General features: G+C 38.9%; 1 protein-coding gene across 1 annotated transcript in view; it reads left to right on the forward strand.

The window, feature by feature from the left end:
- NUP205 (nucleoporin 205) overlaps positions 1 to 17,501 on the forward strand; it is an 85,616-nt gene that overhangs the window by 56,445 nt on the left and 11,670 nt on the right. Inside the window, 6 exon segments of the mRNA XM_030308506.1 lie at positions 5,136 to 5,284; positions 6,731 to 6,893; positions 6,896 to 6,921; positions 7,803 to 7,923; positions 9,543 to 9,682; positions 12,026 to 12,152. Of these exon segments, the coding sequence (XP_030164366.1) occupies positions 5,136 to 5,284; positions 6,731 to 6,893; positions 6,896 to 6,921; positions 7,803 to 7,923; positions 9,543 to 9,682; positions 12,026 to 12,152 (726 nt within the window).

The raw sequence follows: 17,501 nt of genomic DNA on the forward strand, positions 1-17,501 counted from the left end.
ATGTTCCTTTTCCTGGCCATAGCATCTCACGTCTTCATCCTTTTTGTTATTGTTGTCTTTTTGTAATTTGTAATTATTTCTTTTAATTTGATAGAATAACACCTACCAGCAGTGTATTTGTAGCTCATAGTACGAAGGGCTAATTTCTAATACGTAAAGAACACCTACGAATCAAACCCAGTAGAAAAAATGGTCAAAGGATATGAGCACACAGTTTAGGGGAAAGAAAATTCAGTTAGCTCTTAAGCATATATTAGCTTTGTGAAAATCACTGTAGGTGGACTCCATCACCTTGAGTTGGCAATGCAGATCTGGGGAGAAACAAAAGCATATATTCTTTGAGTAAAATTCTTTGGAAGATTCATATATGTCAAGAACAGTGCAGTTAAAATCTGACATTTTGTTTGTTTGCATATGTAATCCCTGGGGGTTAGTTTGACAAGAGTTGACATCATGACTATCTCTCTTTGTATTCTTTTTTTTTTTTTTTTAACTTTTTAAGTGTTGATTTTTATCAGTTTTTGAGAAAGACACAGTGCGCATGGGGGAGGGGCAGAGAGAGAGGGAGACACAGAATCTGAAGCAGGCTCCAGGCTCTGAGCTGTCAGCATAGAGCCCGACACGGGGCCAAAATCCACAAACCATGAGGTCATGGACCTGAGCAGAAGTTGGACGCTTAACCGACTGAGGCCACCTAGGCACCCTCTTTTTATTCTTTTCAATCTTTTATTTTTTCTCATTTCTACCAGTGACCACGGGAGAAAATACAGATAATTTGACCAAAGCGTAATGTTTAATATGAAGCCCTGTTGCTGTATTCTTAATTTCTTTATTCGTTTGTTTCTTCAGCTTTAGTATTATAAAAATACTTCACATTTAAATACAGATAATTACAAAGATACACATCTTCAGCACATTTTTATAAGATTATTATTTTCAATAAAAGTTTATTTATAAAGCCAACTTATAAAGTTATGCTAACACATCAGAGCCATGATATAGTGCATCTTCCGTAGTTTTATTTTGTAAGATTAGCCCTATTTGAATGTTCTGTATAATCTCAGTAAAATGGATTAAATTGTTGCAATTTTAAGTACTTTCATTATGAGCTTTTTTCATAGGTTCTCTTTCCTTTGAATTGGCTCTTTTTCCCCTTAAATTTGGTAAGTTAATTGTACTCAGTTTTGTATTTCTTTATAAGTAAGAATTAGAAATTGTCATAAACATAAGAATTTTCTTCTCTGCTCATAGTTCTTTTGGGCTCTTGTGACCTTTGAGCAAGAATATTCTGTTCTTTGTGAACCATAATATCTATTCATCTTGTTTTAAAAAGAAGATTAGAAAAGACAACCTATTGCCATTATTAAATTTTTGAGAAACCAGAGCATCTGGGTGGCTCAGTCAGTTAAGCATCCAACTCTTGGTCTCAGCTCAGGTCATGATCTCACAGATCATGAGTTTGAGCCTCGAGTTGGGCTTTGCACTGACAGCATGAAGCCTGCTTGGGATTCTGCCTCTCCCTCTCTCTGCCTCTCTCTCGCTCTCTCAAAGGTTTATTTATTTTGAGAGAGAGAGAAAGGGGAGAGAGAGAGAATCTCAAGCAGACTGTGATATTAGTGTGAAGCCAACATGGGGTTTAAATCCATGAACCGTGAGTGAGATCATGACCTAAGTTTGAATCAGGAATTGGTCACTTAACCAACTGAGCCATCCAGCACCCCATAAATAACTTAAAAAATTTTTTTTTGATAATCTTATTGTGACATTAAAAATTGTATGGTCTAGGCATTAGTATGATCTGGCATTATAGTATAAATACACCTATAAGTCATAAAGTAGTGGGACTAAAAGGATTATATAGAACATCTTGCCTTCCTCTGGACTCTGTTCTTTGAGTCTGATTCCAACAAGTGACTTAAAAATACTAGCTATACTATGGGTTGTGTGTAGTAAAATGCAGGCTCTTTGCTTGATGTGAATTTAGATGTACATTTCTCATCATTTTATTTTTACAACCTGAGTCAAAGTCCTAGAACCTGAGAACCTGATTAAAAATTAATAATTGGGTATTTAAAAAATATTTTAGCTTTTGTTTTTTATTTCAAAATAAATACTGAATGAGGAAATTTAGAACATATTATAAACAAAGGTAAGAAGAAGCCCCACATTCTACCCTGCTAAGATAACCATTGCAACATTTTGTTATAGCCAGCCATATTGACTTAAAATCTCCTGTCTTTTCACTCAGTATTTTATCAGCTTTTTTCTTTGTTAAATAATATTTTTAATAGCTCTATACATTTTGTCACTTATGGGTATACCATCACTTAGCTTGTCCGTTTTGGACATTTAGATTATTTCCGGTTTTTCACAATATGAATAACAAATCTGATCTCATTTGGTGGTTGATTATTTCACTTATTCCAAAAGCAGGAAATATTAATTAGGTTCTTGTTTTCATAAGGATTATATTCTAGTATAAATGACAGTATATGTATTTATAAAACAGGAAGCATTAAGTTGGGTGATACAGGCTAGATGCCAGCAAACTTTTTCTGTAAAGGCCAGTTAGTGAATATTTTAGATTTTGCAAGCCATATGCTCTCTGTTGCAGCTACTCACCCCTGCCTTATAGTGTGAAGGCAGCCAGAGACTGCAGTTGAGTGACCATGGCTCTGTCACATCACAGCTTTATAAAACAGGTCAGATTTTGCTCTCAGCCCTTAGTTTTTGAACCCCAAGTGTAAATTATAAGAGGTATAGAAAAAAGAAAATCAAGACTTTCACTGGGCTTTGCAGGTGAAGTTGTATTTACATAGGAATAAATGGAGGGCTCTTCAAGCAAGACCCAAACTTAGGAGGGAGTAAAGACTAAGGAGGATGTCTTTGCTATAAGCAAGGGTTGTGGAAAATAAACGGTTGGTGGGAAATAAAATGGAGTGAAAGGGTAGGACCATATTAATGACCTTGCAAATGAAATTGCAGTGTTAAAGCTAGTTGGATTAAGCAGTTGATAGCCACATTAAGTTACTGAGAAAAGTGCTATGAAGTTGGTATTTAGAAAGTTTGTATGGCAGTGATTTATAAGGTATGTTGGCAAGAAGGAACAGTTTTGGTGTAAAAGAAACTAACTTGGTGGTTTCTAATGAACTAATTTACCCTCCAAAAACGAAAATTAAAAGAAAGTTCTAATTAAGTTGCAACCTTAGGATTTTCCTTATTTCTAGGTGGTACTGTTAATAAAATGTGAACTTAGAGATCTGTTCACAGTTGGAAAATGCAAATCAGTTGTTTCTTTACGACTAAGCCTGGTCTTCTGCAATCCTTGATTTCAGTTTTCTCTGTAAAACCGTAGGGGCTCTTGGAGGAGTGTCATCAGGGTTTGTGTGGAGGAGTCCCGGAGAGTGATGTTCCAGCAGCCCTCTGCCCTCATTTCAGCCAGTTTGAAATCTGGAATCTGTGGCTAAAACTACAAATTACAAAGTAGTGGCTTTCAGACTTTTATTCACAACCTTTATTCAGACAATTTTGTAGCGGTCCTGTGTGTAAACAGAAAAGATGCTATAGCTCCTCAGGCTGGCTTTGTGAAAACCCATCCTGAGGGCATCTGGTGGCATCTCTGGAGCACATTTCTGAGCTTTCTCTAACCTGTCCGTCAGTAATTAATGTTGTGCTACTGTGCTAGCCACTGTGCTAAATACCAGGACAATAATGGTGGGCAAGACAGAATCCGGATGTAACACAACCTGATGTACTGGTAAATAAGTACTATGCAGAAAATGAGGTAGTGCTGTGCTGTGTATGTGTAGGGCGAGTTGGATGTAGCTGAGAAGTGATGTTAGAGGCTGGAATGATGAAGACGAGGCAGCCATGCTGAGATCTGAGGAAAAACCCGAAAGATCAAAGTGCAGAGATCCTGAGACCAAAGTGGTGAATGTGAGGGACAGAAAGGCTCGTGTGGTGACAGCCAGCGGAAGAGGGAAAGAGTGGAAGATGAGGTTGAGCAGGAGATGGAGACAGATGACGTGAGGGAATGGATGTGATTGAGAAACATAAAAATCCCATACCCTCCTTTGACAGTTATTGAAATTAAAAATAAGGACGACTGAAACAAAAGTAGCGGTAAAAATATTTGAGGGGGAAAAATATTATTAAAACTCTGCAAGTTTGCCTTCTGCGAACATTATAATGGAACGTAAGGCACAATGTGGGTTACTTTTATTTTTCATGATTTAACCTTCTTCGTTTATACTCTCCGTTCTGATCAGTTCATCTTGAGAACTTTTCTCTGATTTAAAAATAGTTGCCGTGTAGTAGTTGTAAAAAGTCATAAGATTGGTTTGAAATACAGGTTATGGCTTTATGTAATACATTTTTGAAACTCTTCTAGAAGGTTTACATGAATCTTAGTAAAATATATGATCATATCTTTAATTATCTTTGTATATTTAAATTATTTTCATAAGGGGTATGCTTTTTTAATAAGTATTTTTAATAAGTATTTCAATTACAAAATATAAATAAAATCTGATTTTTTTGGAAGCAGATTTTTGTCGACTTTGTACCTAACTTTTTTTAGTCAAAATTCTCGTAGATCTCAATAAAGGATGAAAATAGATTGATCAGCAGAATAAATACAGGATATTGGTTCTCTTATTGTCTTATAATTCATTTTGATTTTGGGCGTGTGGGTGTCTCAGTCAGTCTGACTCTTGATTTTGGCTCAGATCATGATCTCACAATTCATGGGATTGAGCCCCACCTCAGGCTCTGCACTGAGCATAGGGCTTGCTTCGGATTCTCTCTCTCCCTCCCTCTGCCCCTCCCCTGCTCATGTGCACGCACATATGTGCATTTACTCTCACAAAAATAAACATTGAAAAAAGTAGTTCATTTGATTTATTTAAGAATAGGGAGTTTATCCTTTTCATAATACAGTTGTCACCTTAGTGTACAATGTGTGCATTGTGTTTTTGAAGTTTAGCTGCCTAGACCCATTGGTTGGTGGGCCCTTGGGTACTACATGAAATAATGGAGGGATTTTTTTTTTCTTGTTCTATATGAAGTGTAATTGCTCAGTCACCACACTGTTTTTTATTGGGTGTTTTAAATATTTTCTGTTGTAACCCTTTTAGCCAAGAAAACCATGTGGGAAAGGCTGACAGCCCCTGAAGATGTATTTAGTAAATTACAACGAGAAAACATAGCCATCATTGAGAGCTACGGTGCTGCCCTCATGGAAGTGGTCTGTCGAGATGCTTGTGATGGCCATGAGATTGGAAGGGTACAGTAACTCCTGTTTAGTATAACAATTGAATAAATATTTTGACTTATTAAGGTATAAACTGAATTAACTTTGCAAATGCATGTTATAATTGAGAATTATTGTCTGCAATATATTTTAGTGAATTGTTTTTAATGTTAATTTTTGAGAGAGAGAGAGAGAGAGAAAGAGAGGGGAGGTGCAGACAGAGAGGGAGTCACAGAATCCAAAGCAGGCTCAAGGCTCTGAGCTGTCAGCACAGAGCCGGATGCGGGGCTCGAACTCACAAACCACCGAATCATGACCTGAGCTGAAATCAGATGCTTTAACCAACTGAGCCACCCAGGCGCCCCTACTGAATTTTCTTATTGTTATAATTTGGAATTCTATTTATTTATTCATATGTTTCTTTATTTCTGTTCAGAATCTCAGTTCAGAATTTCCCTCAGCATAATCTTCTGCTGATTGTGAGGTTAGCCTTACACTGGTAGAATGCCTGCTAATAAAGATCTTTGGTTAAGAGAATACTGGGTACACAGGTTTTATACTGAATATGTCTTTCTTTGCTTGTGGAGGGGAATTTGCATTATAATTCTTTAAAATACTGTACCACACTGGTAATAATACAATGAGAAGATAACTTCCTGCTAATGAAAGAGTTCATAGTATTTGAATCATATACAGCTGATCCTTAAACAACACGGGTTTAAAACTGCGTGGGTCCACTTACTGTGCAGATTTGTTTTGACAGATACAGTACAGAACTGTAAATGTATTTCTCTTTTTTGAACATTTTTTTTTCCTCTAGCTTACTTAATTGGAAGAATACAGTATGTAATACATATAAGATAAAAAATATGTGTTAATCAACTATTTATGTATCCACCAGGCTTCTGGTCAGCAGTAGGCTCTTAGTAATTATAAGGTTGTGGGGAATCAAAAAGTTATACATGGATTTTCAACTGTGCTCCTAACCCCCGTGTTGTTCAGGGGTCAGACGTATTTGAAGATGGTGGGAAACAGGCCTTTAAGAAATAGGATGAATATAAACTGTGTAGTAAGTTCTTGTGTTCAAAACAAAACAAAACAGTTTAAGTGTTGTTATGCATAGAAAAAGGACTGAAGAGGAGAGAGGCCAAAATGGAGTAGCAGTGTTGATCAGGCCACATATATTCTATATGCTTTTCTATGTTTTCTAGGTTTCCTGTAATGTGCATGTATACTTCACAATTAGGGGGAAAAAGCTATTTTTACAAGTTCCTCTTTTCTCCTTTATTAATAAATCAAGATTCTGTATACATAGCTCTCAAGTTTCTTAAAAGTAAAAAAAACCAACAAAATAAAATTACTTGCAAGCTCCCATTTCCCTTGTAAGAAAAGCTCTAAATATTTCATATCAAGGGAGTTTCTGTCCTTGGTCTTGGTAGCCATCTCCATGTTTTGGGCTTTGATTTTGTTCTTCTTCAGATGCTGGCGCTGGCTCTACTTGATCGGATCGTCTCCGTAGATAAACAGCAGCATTGGCTCTTGTACCTTTCTAACAGTGGCTACTTGAAGGTGCTCGTGGACAGCTTGTAGAAGATTGACCATACTTTGCAGAGCTTATTAACGCCACAACCTCCCCTCTTAAAAGCCTTTATACTTACGAATCCAAAATGGTAAGACTTTGTATTCATTTGAATTAGATCAACCCGCTCACTTCCTCTTAGAGCAGTAGATGTATTAAAGAACGTTAATGTGGCCGACATGTTTGTATTTCTGTCATGTAAGCTATAATCATTTCAAGAGTTTTAAATTTGGAAACATTGTTAGAAATGTAGCTTCAAAGCATGCCAAAGATGAGTTGAAGTGATCCCGAGAGGGTTAGCCGGGTAATGGAACTGCTTGCTCCTCATTCAGGTTGCTGATGATGGGGAATAATGGGACGCTGAGTGCTCTGAGGAGAGCAGTAAGCAAAATTGTCTCTTCACCACAGAATTCAGACTGTATTAGGCTGCCTGTGGAACATTCCAACGTAGCTGTGCTGGTTCTAGTTTAAACACGAGATTTTCAATACCATATATAATGCATCATTTCCTTTCCTTCAGATTGGTTTTCTCTGTTTCCTCCTGGTTGAGAATACTACAGAGTCACAATAATGGAAGCACTAAAGTCTTGGACCCGTTATTTAACTCCCCCCTCCTTTATTTATTCAACAAGTGTTTATTAAATACCTATTATATGCCAGGTGTGGCAGTAGGTGCTAGAGATACAGCTATGAGCAAAACCATCTCCCCCCGCCTCCATATGCCCACGTGATGATAAGTAGGACTACAGTTGAGTTGAATACTGTTTCTTGCAAGGCACTGTACTGTGACACCTCAGATATGCTGTGTTTAATCCTCGGAGAATCCCGTGTATAATGTGCCCCGCAGAGCAAGCTCGGAATTTCTCTTCAGTATGATGAGAGATCAGAAATATGCTGTGAGAGAGGTCTCATTTTTATCTGAGGCCCTGGATATGATTTCTGTATTGATGCTTTTCCTTTGTAACTTCTTAGGCATTTCTTACAAGAGTGGCCAAGATACAGGCAGGGCGCTTTAGAGCTGCTGAGGTCTGGGGTATAGTGCGACTGGCGCAGTGCCAGGTCTATGACATGCGCCCAGAGATGGACCCGCAGGGTAAGTGTCCGTATACGCTGGTATTGTTTCCGTACTGTTCCTTCATTGTAAAGGATTAGCGAGGAAAAAGAAATTCCAAACGAAATCTTCACCATTGGTTTATCATTCTTTTTGAGCAGTACTCTTTCACACCTTGATAACTTTAATTTTGGTCCTACATCCCTGCCTTTTACTAGTAAATGGAAGTTGCTAATAAGGTAAGAGTAGGAGGGGAACCTAATGCTTTCCATTTTAGGGCAGTAATAGGGAAATAGGAGAGCATTTTGTTAGTAAATGGTTTTCTTCCCAACTTTAGTCTTCTGTTCAATAGAATATATATTTTAGTTATACTGGTCCTTTAAAGTATTATAGTGAAATTATAATTTGTTGTGGATTTCTTATTCCTGATGACTTGAATAGTATTTTATATTTTTCTTTTTGTAGCGTTTTGCCACCTGCTTGTACATTTGAAAGCTTTTAGGTCAAATTATTTAAGTTTCAAGCTTCTTAACAGATTTCTTGGTTCAGTTTGAATATGGGTTTTGGGTTTTTTGTTTTTGTTTTGTTTTTGTTCTTCATTTTGTCTACTGGCTGCAGCATTGTTAGCCTATCCTCTTGGAAGTAAATAACACTGTTTTACTAATTTTCTTCATAAGCCCATTGCCAAATTGAATATTTGAGTTTTTCTAGGATTAACTATAGAACTGTTTTACCTCCAGAAAAGAAATGTAGGTGTTTTTTTTTTGTTGTTTTGTTTTCTGAAGTTTTAAACATAACAGCTATTATTTTCGCCTTAGGTAAAGAGGATTGAGTTAATTACATTCCTGGGTCTTGGCATATAATCACTTGTCTGTGCAAAGCTTTTCTCTTATTTATTTCGGTGTTTTGTGTCCATTCTCTTCATTCGGCAACCACTTTCTTTTGTCTAAAAATTTAAATATTTATAATAATAATATTTTATTAATACCTAATCTTAAAAGTTCAGTGATATTAGGGGCACCTGGGTGGCTCAGTCGGTAAGCATCTGACTTCAGCTCAGGTCATGATCTCAATGGTTCATGAGTTTGAGCCCCCATCAGAGTCTGGAGCCTACTTCAGATTCTGTGTGTGTGTGTGTGTGTGTGGTGTCTGTCTGTCTGTCTCTCTCGCTCGCTCTCGCTCCCCCTGCTCATGCTCTGTCTCTCCTTCAAAATGAATAAACATTAAAAAAAAAAATTTTTTTTTAAGTTAAGTGATTTTACAGCTTCGTTTTAACTTTTTAAAGTCTTGATTTTTTAAATCTAATGGGCACAGTAGATTCATTTTGGCTGTGGGTATAGGAGGGGGAAACTGGGGAAATAACTTGTTTTTATTTGTTTCTTGCTTATAGTTTCTATGGCCCAAGGGAGCTTTCAGAGTAGAATAAATATTTTAGGAAATTCCAAGCATTGTCTTCAAATTATGCAGATTTTCTTTACTGAGTTTTTTCATAATTGAAATAACTCCGTTTTTACTGTCTATATGAGATGGAGAATTCTCATTAGTAGCTTCACATCTTAATCAGGCACCTGTGATTGTTTGCCATGGAGATGGGCAGGAACTGTTAGCGTCCCTTAACTCTTGGACTGTCGCTCTCTCCTTGTTGGGTGGAAATGAATGAAGCATGTTTGGCATGAGAGACCCGCCAGTTTTCATCCCTGCCCCCGTGGACCGCTACCGGCAGATTCTGCTCCCGGCTCTCCGCTTGTGCCAGGTCATCCTCACGTCCAGCACGGCCCAGCACTTGCAGGCAGCAGGCCAGGTAAGAAGAGTCATTGGCCTGGAGGTCGTCTGGTGCAGGGGCTGCGTTTTAGAGTTGCAGAAACCCTAGGCATAGACAGCATCCATGGGTTCACCGTCCACTGTGGCAGACCCGGGCACTGATAGCCAGTCCCCTGGTACCTTGCGTGAACTTCACCAGCCCATTCTTACATATACTCTTATTTGAATGAAACCCCACAGTGAAGAATGGAATAGTGAGATGGAAAGCAAGAGCTCAAAATGTGTTCTTCTGTAAAGGGAAGTGGTTATGATGATAGGAATAAGCTGCTTCTAAAATGTGGTTTAACCAGGGATTTAGTGAGAGGCCATACACTATGTTAGGCCTTGCAGAAAGTATAAAGGATAGATGATAATGGCACATTTAATTGTGTATTTAGAGAACGAAGTAATTGAAGTAAGTGAATTTTCTAACTAAAATTTTTTTCATTGAGCACCAGAAATTCGTTTTATTTTCCTCTCTTTTCAGTTGAAAACCTTCAAAAAAGAAATCTTTGTCTCTTTAAACTAATAATACAATATATAATCTAGCCATTCACCGATTAGACTTATCATTATGACTCTGGAGTCTTTATTGTTTTGCCCTATTATTGCAACACCCTCCAGAACTGTGTCCCAATACTCATGTAATGTTATGTGCTTTCCCTGTCTTCAGTCTCCAGGCTTATGTCACCAGGGTAGAATGCTGCTGTTTCTAACATAGCACCGTGGTTTTGTTTTGTTTTGTTTATGTATTTTTTTTTAATTTTTTAAGTTATTTATTTTGAGAGAGTGTGCTTGTGTCCACACCCGGGAGTGCGCCCCTGAGTGGGGGAGGGGCAGAAAGAAAAGGAGAGAGAGAATCCCAAGCATGCTCCACGTTGTCAGTGCAGAGCCTGGTGCGGGTCTCAAACCAAGAACCATGAGATCATTACCTGAGCCGAAGGTGGGCGCTTAACAGACTGAGCCACCTAGGCACCCGGTTTTTTTCTTTTTTCCCTTTTTATAAGAGAGAGAGCACGCGAGTCGGGGAGGGGCAGAGGGGGTGAGAGAGAGAATCCTAAGCAGTCTCCGTGCTCAGTGTGCAGCCCGATGTGAGACTTGATCCCACAACCCCGGGATCATGACCTGAGCTAATATCAAGAGTCGGACACTCAACCGACTGAGCCACCCAGGCGCCTCGACATCTTGTTTTATACTGCGTTAGTACATCTTACCCCTTTCATATGTGGCCTTTGGGTCAGTTCTTTAAAACTCAGAGACTTCCCCTGTCTTCTCTTTTATTGAGATTAAGATTTTTTTTTTTTTAATTTTTTTTTTTTTCAACGTTTATTTATTTTTGGGACAGCGAGAGACAGAGCATGAACGGGGGAGGGGCAGAGAGAGAGGGAGACACAGAGTCGGAAACAGGCTCCAGGCTCTGAGCCATCAGCCCAGAGCCCGACGCGGGGCTCGAACTCACAGACCGCGAGATCGTGACCTGGCTGAAGTCGGACGCTTAACCGACTGCGCCACCCAGGCGCCCCTTAAGATTTTTTTTTATTCCAAGTGGGACATCGTGATGATATAAGATTCTCTAATGCCACTCTTGCACTGGCTATCGCAGAATCCCCCAAGGCGCTTGTTTTAAAAACACAGATTACGGAGCACCACATCCAGCAGTTATGGGCTAAGGCCAGGAATCTGAATTAGAACCTCAAAAGGGACACAGTTGCTGAGTGATTCAGATGTTTGGCTTGTTTTGGCATAGAGGCTCAGCCTTCAAGGCGTTTAATCGAGTTGAGGAGACATCCCGTGTGAAACTAGAGTCCATGATGGTAGGCTGGAAAATGCCAGTGTGGAAGGGCGCAGTTTAGAGGGCAGGGTTTTCTCTCGTTTGTATTTACCATATCAAAAGGAGAATTTAACAAAAGCTTTTTATGTGATTGTCCCCATGTCAGGCCAATCAGATTTTTATAGAGCAACTTAAATTCAGTAAGTCATTTTTATATCCATTTATTTTAAACTCCTGTTCTAGTTCCACTTGGACAAAATAAAAGAAACTGAGAGTTAAGTAACAGTATTCATACAGTAGTTCTAAGTTATACTTTTCAACCGTAGCCTCTAAATACAGTAATTTCTGAACTTTGAAATGATCTTTCATGTGAATTTTAGGTAAATATTTGCTTCTTGAAGAAATAAGCCACATAAATGCAAAAGACGATTCTTATATTACGTTCATTGTGATTCATGACATTGAATTTCTGGCTTCAGCGTACTAAAAAAAGATGAATTATAAATTCATAATACAGTTTTCCCTCCTGTTGACCTCTGTTTTTTCCATTTCTCTCCCTTCTCCTTGGCTCAGGTGTTGCAGTTTCTCATTTCGCATTCTGATACCATCCAAGCAATCCTGCGCTGCCAGGACGTGAGCGCTGGGTCCCTGCAGGAACTGGCTCTACTGACGGGAATTATAAGTAAAGCAGCACTTCCTGGTGAGTCGATTATGTTGGATGGACTTTGAAATTCTTTACAGACTGACGTACGCTTAATAGAATGAGGTTCTTATGGCTTTGCGATACATAGGACTTACTTGAAATTGGTCCTAACCGTTAACTGCTTTTTTTTTTTTAATTAGTCAGTTTTTATTTATAAGAGTGATATATGTCATACAAAAATTCAGAGTTCAAGAAAATAATGACTACTCAAAACCTCACTGCCTAGAATTTACCAAGTGTTTTTTAGTATATATGCTGCTGAAGTGAGCCTTTCAAACGTTGTTTTATATGTACGTACACGAGACAGGGACGGAGGCACACAGAGATAACTTACGAGAATGACATTATTTTTCACGTGCATTGTTAGAAAACTATTTAATTTTATGTGAGTTTAACAGATTAAGAAATTAATTGAAGAGAGGAACACCTGGGTGGCTCAGTTGGCTAAGCATCTGACTCTTGATCTTGACTCAGGTCGTGATCTCGTGATTCATGAGATTGAGCCCCAATTCAGGCCCTGTGCTGACAGTGCAGTCTGCTTGGGATTCTCTCTCTCCTTCTTTCTCTGTCCCTCCCCCTCTCTCTCCCTCTTTCTCTCTCTTTCTCTCCCCTTCTCTCTCTCTCAAAAGAAAAAGAAATTAATTGAAAGAAAAACTGAAGACCTTGTTGAATTCCAGACAAATGTTTTTTTTTTTTACTACAAGATTACAAGAGCTGTTAGTTCTTAAATGATCACTGTGATGAAGAAGGAAAAAAAGATTATGAAACATTATTAAGATATTTGGTTATTTTTTTTCCTTTGAATTTCCTTACCACCTGTATATTTTAGACAGAATCAATTAACTCCTATAGTATGGAAGACTGAAATCATGAGTTCTTTTATACTTCTTTTTCCACCTTCAGATTATCTTTGCCTATATTATTTTTACTTTGTCAGGTTTATTACATTCAGACCTGTACCTGTGAAACCTTCCAGCTGTTCAGTTTTACTTGTATATTTACATGCATTCACTGAAACACACCATGTTTTTTCCCCCACAGCTTCACTGTTCTTAGTTCTTTCTTTCAATTTATCTCTTGGTATTTTTAATTTGTATTGAGGTCCTTTCCCCCAAGAAAAAGTATATTATAGTCCCTGAATTTTCTAATGTTTATCAGCATCTAAAGGTTGCCTCTTTTTCTCCCTCTCTCTCTGCCCCTCCCCTGCTCATACTCTGTCTCTCTCTCTCTCTCTCAAAAATAAACAAACATTAAAATTTTTTTAAAAAGGGGGAACACCTGGGTGGCTCAGTTTGTTAAGTGTCCGACTTCAGCTCAGGTCATGATTTCACAGCTCATGGGTTCGAGCCCAACGTCAGGCTCTGTGCTGCCAGCTCAGAGCCTGGAGCCTGCTTCGGATTCTGTGTCTCCCTCTCTCTCTGCCCCTCCCTCGCTCATGCTCTGTCTCTGCCTCTTGCTCTCTCAAAAATAAATAAACATTAAAAAAAAATTAAAAAAAAATACAGGTTGCCTCTTTTCGTGAAAGATGGCATGGCTGATTATGATTCTTTCCCTCAGAACTTATAATATTAACGATAACAGCTTGCATTTATTAAGCATAATGTGCCAAGTACTATTTCTTTAAACACTTAGCATATTTATTTAATTCTCACAAGGGTCTTATGAGGTAGAACTGTTTTCCACATTTTACAGGTGAGAAAACTGAGGCACAGAGAGGTTACCTTGTCCAAAGTCACATAGATAATACTGCTGGTGTAGTTTCCCAGCCAATATGGCTTCTGAGCCTGTGCAGTTAACTAGTAGGCTACATTATCTCCACTATGTTGCTATGGAGAAGGCTGAGGCCAGCCCAGGATTCTACCCCACCACCGATATGTTTTCCTCTCTGAGGGGTGTCAGTGTTTGAGCCCGTGGTACTGGGAGAGCGAGCGGGTTTGGCTGGGCAGAGTGCAGTGCCTGTTGAAGCACTTAGGCCTGTGCTTATTCTGAGGAGAGCCCAGCTTCCACTCTGCCCAGTCACGGTGTGTCCCAGTGCCGTGCGCTTGTCGTGCTCATTCCCCACTCATGCCAGTGTCTTTCAATGATACCAAGTCAGGCCATCCTTCCTGCCTCTGCTGAGGTCCCACGATGCTTTGTAGTGGTTCTCCTAACCGTTTTCCCCTTGGTTTCCCCGGGGCCTTACCTAAGTACTGTAAAAGGCTTCTTTGCAAATTGAAGAGTGTCCATGAGAATTTGCAAATGTTTTTGGTTTAATCTTTTTTTTTTTTTGACATTGCTTCTGAGGAGTGGAATAAGGGTCATGGGCTGAATCGTGCTGCTTACTTCAGAATTTTCTCTAGTTTTTTTTCTTTGCCATCACCATTTTTCACTATTTATGGCATAATTCTTCCCCCACCCCCTTGTGCTGAATTTTGTTCATTTTGTAGGTTGATGACAGGAGGGACATTCTATGATGCTCCTTCATTCTGCCATCTTAGCCTAGAAGTGCTGAGTTAGGTATCAAAAGAATTTACCTTTTATCAAATCCTCTCTGACAAGGTGGTTTTATTCATGATGTCTTCTGTCAGTAACTTTTTTAAATGCCTAAATTTTCTATATTTTGCTAATAGCATCATTTGACCCTGTCATCGTATTAAGATTGTATTAAGAAAAGCACTTTATTTTATCTTATTAATGTTTTTTTGTTTGTTTATTGAGAGTGAGAGAGGGAGGGAGCAAGTACAAGCAGAGAGGGGCAGAGAGAGAGGGAGAGAGAGAATCCCGAACAGGCTCCTTCCAGTTAGCACAGAGCCCAAAGCAGGACTTGATCGCATGACCACGAGATCATGACCCGAGTTGAAATCAGGAGTTGGATGACCGACCAACTGAGCCACCCAGGTGCCCCAGCAGTTTCACAGGCTTGTGATAAATTCCAACAAAAGAAAAGTACAAGTGGTGCAGCGGCTCTCTAAAGTGGTTTAGGGAACAGCGACCAGCAGTTCTCGTTCTCTAAAAGGAATTAGGTATCAACTTAGCTTATTTTTTTGAGAAGTTTCTCTGCATATGGCGTCAAATTGTCCCCTCCCTACACAAGTGAAATCAGATGATACGCACTTCTATGTAAGTAAGTAACTTCTTTTTTCCAGTTTGTCTTGGAGATCTTTTCCCTCATCACATAGAGCTCCTACCTCATTCTTTTAAATTGGGTATCATTTTCCAGTTGCGAGAGTTAACCAGGTCTTTGTTCTTTAACCAGACACCTGTAACATGTTTACTGTTTCCAAGCTTTTTAAAAAATTTCCAACAGTGTTGCATTTAATAACTGTGTATGTATGTCTGTGTGTGTGTCTATGTGTATATATAGGCATTTTTGTAGATTTGAGCTGGTAGGCTTGATAAATGCCTGGCAGTCGTTGGCCAGAAAATAAAAACACTTAAATTTTTCTTCTGAAGATAATGACAAACACCCTCCCAAAAGTTTCAGACAAACTTGTAACAGTTTTCACTCCTATCAACCCCACTCTGCACAGTTCAGCCTTTGATGACATACTGTTTTGTATTCTCCTGTAATTTTACTATATATTTTTTTATCTTAAATTCTCACATTAAATTTTAAGCCCATTTATAACTGTGTCCCCCATATTGCCTAGCCTCATACCAGTTATGTCATATGTCCTCAAATACTAACCAAAAGGTTAATTTTTTTTCTATGACCCACAAATATTCTGGAAAGTGTTTTGGAGTTGAGACCAATGTAAATGGTACACCGAGTACTCATTCGGCACTTAGCAGAAGCATCTTATAGAAACTGAGAGCGTCTTACAGAAACAGAATTGGTAGTCTTTTTTTTTTTTTTTTTTAAGATTCTGTCTTTTTTTTTTTTTTTTAAACGTTTTATTTATTTTTGAGACAGAGAGAGACAGAGCATGAACGGGGCAGGGGCAGAGAGAGAGGGAGACACCCAATTGGAAGCAGGCTCCAGGCTCTGAGCCGTCAGCCCAGAGCCGGATGCGGGGCTCAAGCTCAGACTGCAAGATTGTGACCTGAGCTGAAGTCGGACGCTTAACCGACTGAGCCACCCAGGCGCCCCAAAGATTCTGTTTTTAAGTAATCTCTACACCCAACATGGGGCTTGAACTTACAACCCTGAGATCAAGAGTCGCATCTTCCACTGACTGAGCCAGTCAGGTGCCTCCCAAGTAGTCTTTTAAAGAGAGGCAGCAGGTGGAAAAAAGGAACTGGGGAATAGCAATACATGTTGCAGAAATCAGGAAACTTGAGAACAGAGAGGAAAAGGTCCACATTTCATGGTGGTGTTAGGTACAAGGTCCAGCTTTAAGGGGTAGGATGGGAAAGAGGGTTTAAAAATACAAGCAGCAAATGTGGACAAAATATTTCAAGAATTTGGTATTAACCATATTTTCACTTATTTGGGGGTTTTATTTTTTGGAGTACAAGGGAGACCTGAACGTGTTTTCAAATAGGGAAAAATCTTCTGTGGCAGGGTAGATTTGGATAAGCTGGAAAAGTGATCCTCAGAGCAAACTCCCAGAGGAGGTGGAGAAGGGAAGGGATGGGATCTAGTGGAATAATGAGGCACAGGTGCGGCACAGCAAGCCAGCATGTGAGGTCGTGGGCTGACAAATCTAGAAAGAGGAGGTCTTGTTACTATAAGGAGCAAAAGATAAGGTTCTGGGTTACACGCTCTAGAGCGTATGCTTGGAGGTAAGGACTGAATTAAGGAGATTGTGAAAACAAAGGGTGGCTAGGACGGGTTCAGGTGGGTCATGAGCATGAGTACAGCCATGGAAGAAAGGAAGAAACCAGCAGAGTGAGTGAGCTGCGTGTTTACCTGGCGAACTCGATGGAAGTAAAGGGTGTTCGTCCCGGTACTGTAAGATTGATCAACTTGATTTAAGAATTCTGTAATAAGTCTAAACAGAAGTTTAATGGGAACTTTTGTGTGTACGTGCAAACTCTACTTTGCCTAAGGGGAAAAGGAAAAAAAAATCAGATGATACAGTACCTAGAAGAGTTAAAAGAAAAAAAATACATTTCATTTTTAGTGTTTTATATCCTAAACTCTTTCAGCAGGAGAGAGTAATTTACTTCTGAGTTTAGAACATTTTTAACTTTTATGGTTATAAATGAAAAGTAGATTTATCTCAAAAACTTTAAAAAGTGCCTTTTGAAATCACAAATTCAGTCTAGATTTAGATTGCATTTGAGCGAACATGTAGTGGTGTGCTTATAGTCTTTGTGAAGTTGTATTTCCCAGAACTCCTTCATGGCAAGTCTGTGTCTTTTCTTGTACATAAAGAATATAAAATACTCGAATCGTTCTTCCTAGTTTTTAAATGTTTTTAT

Source organism: Lynx canadensis, chromosome A2, assembly GCF_007474595.2.
Source record: "Lynx canadensis isolate LIC74 chromosome A2, mLynCan4.pri.v2, whole genome shotgun sequence".
NCBI lineage: Eukaryota > Metazoa > Chordata > Mammalia > Carnivora > Felidae > Lynx > Lynx canadensis.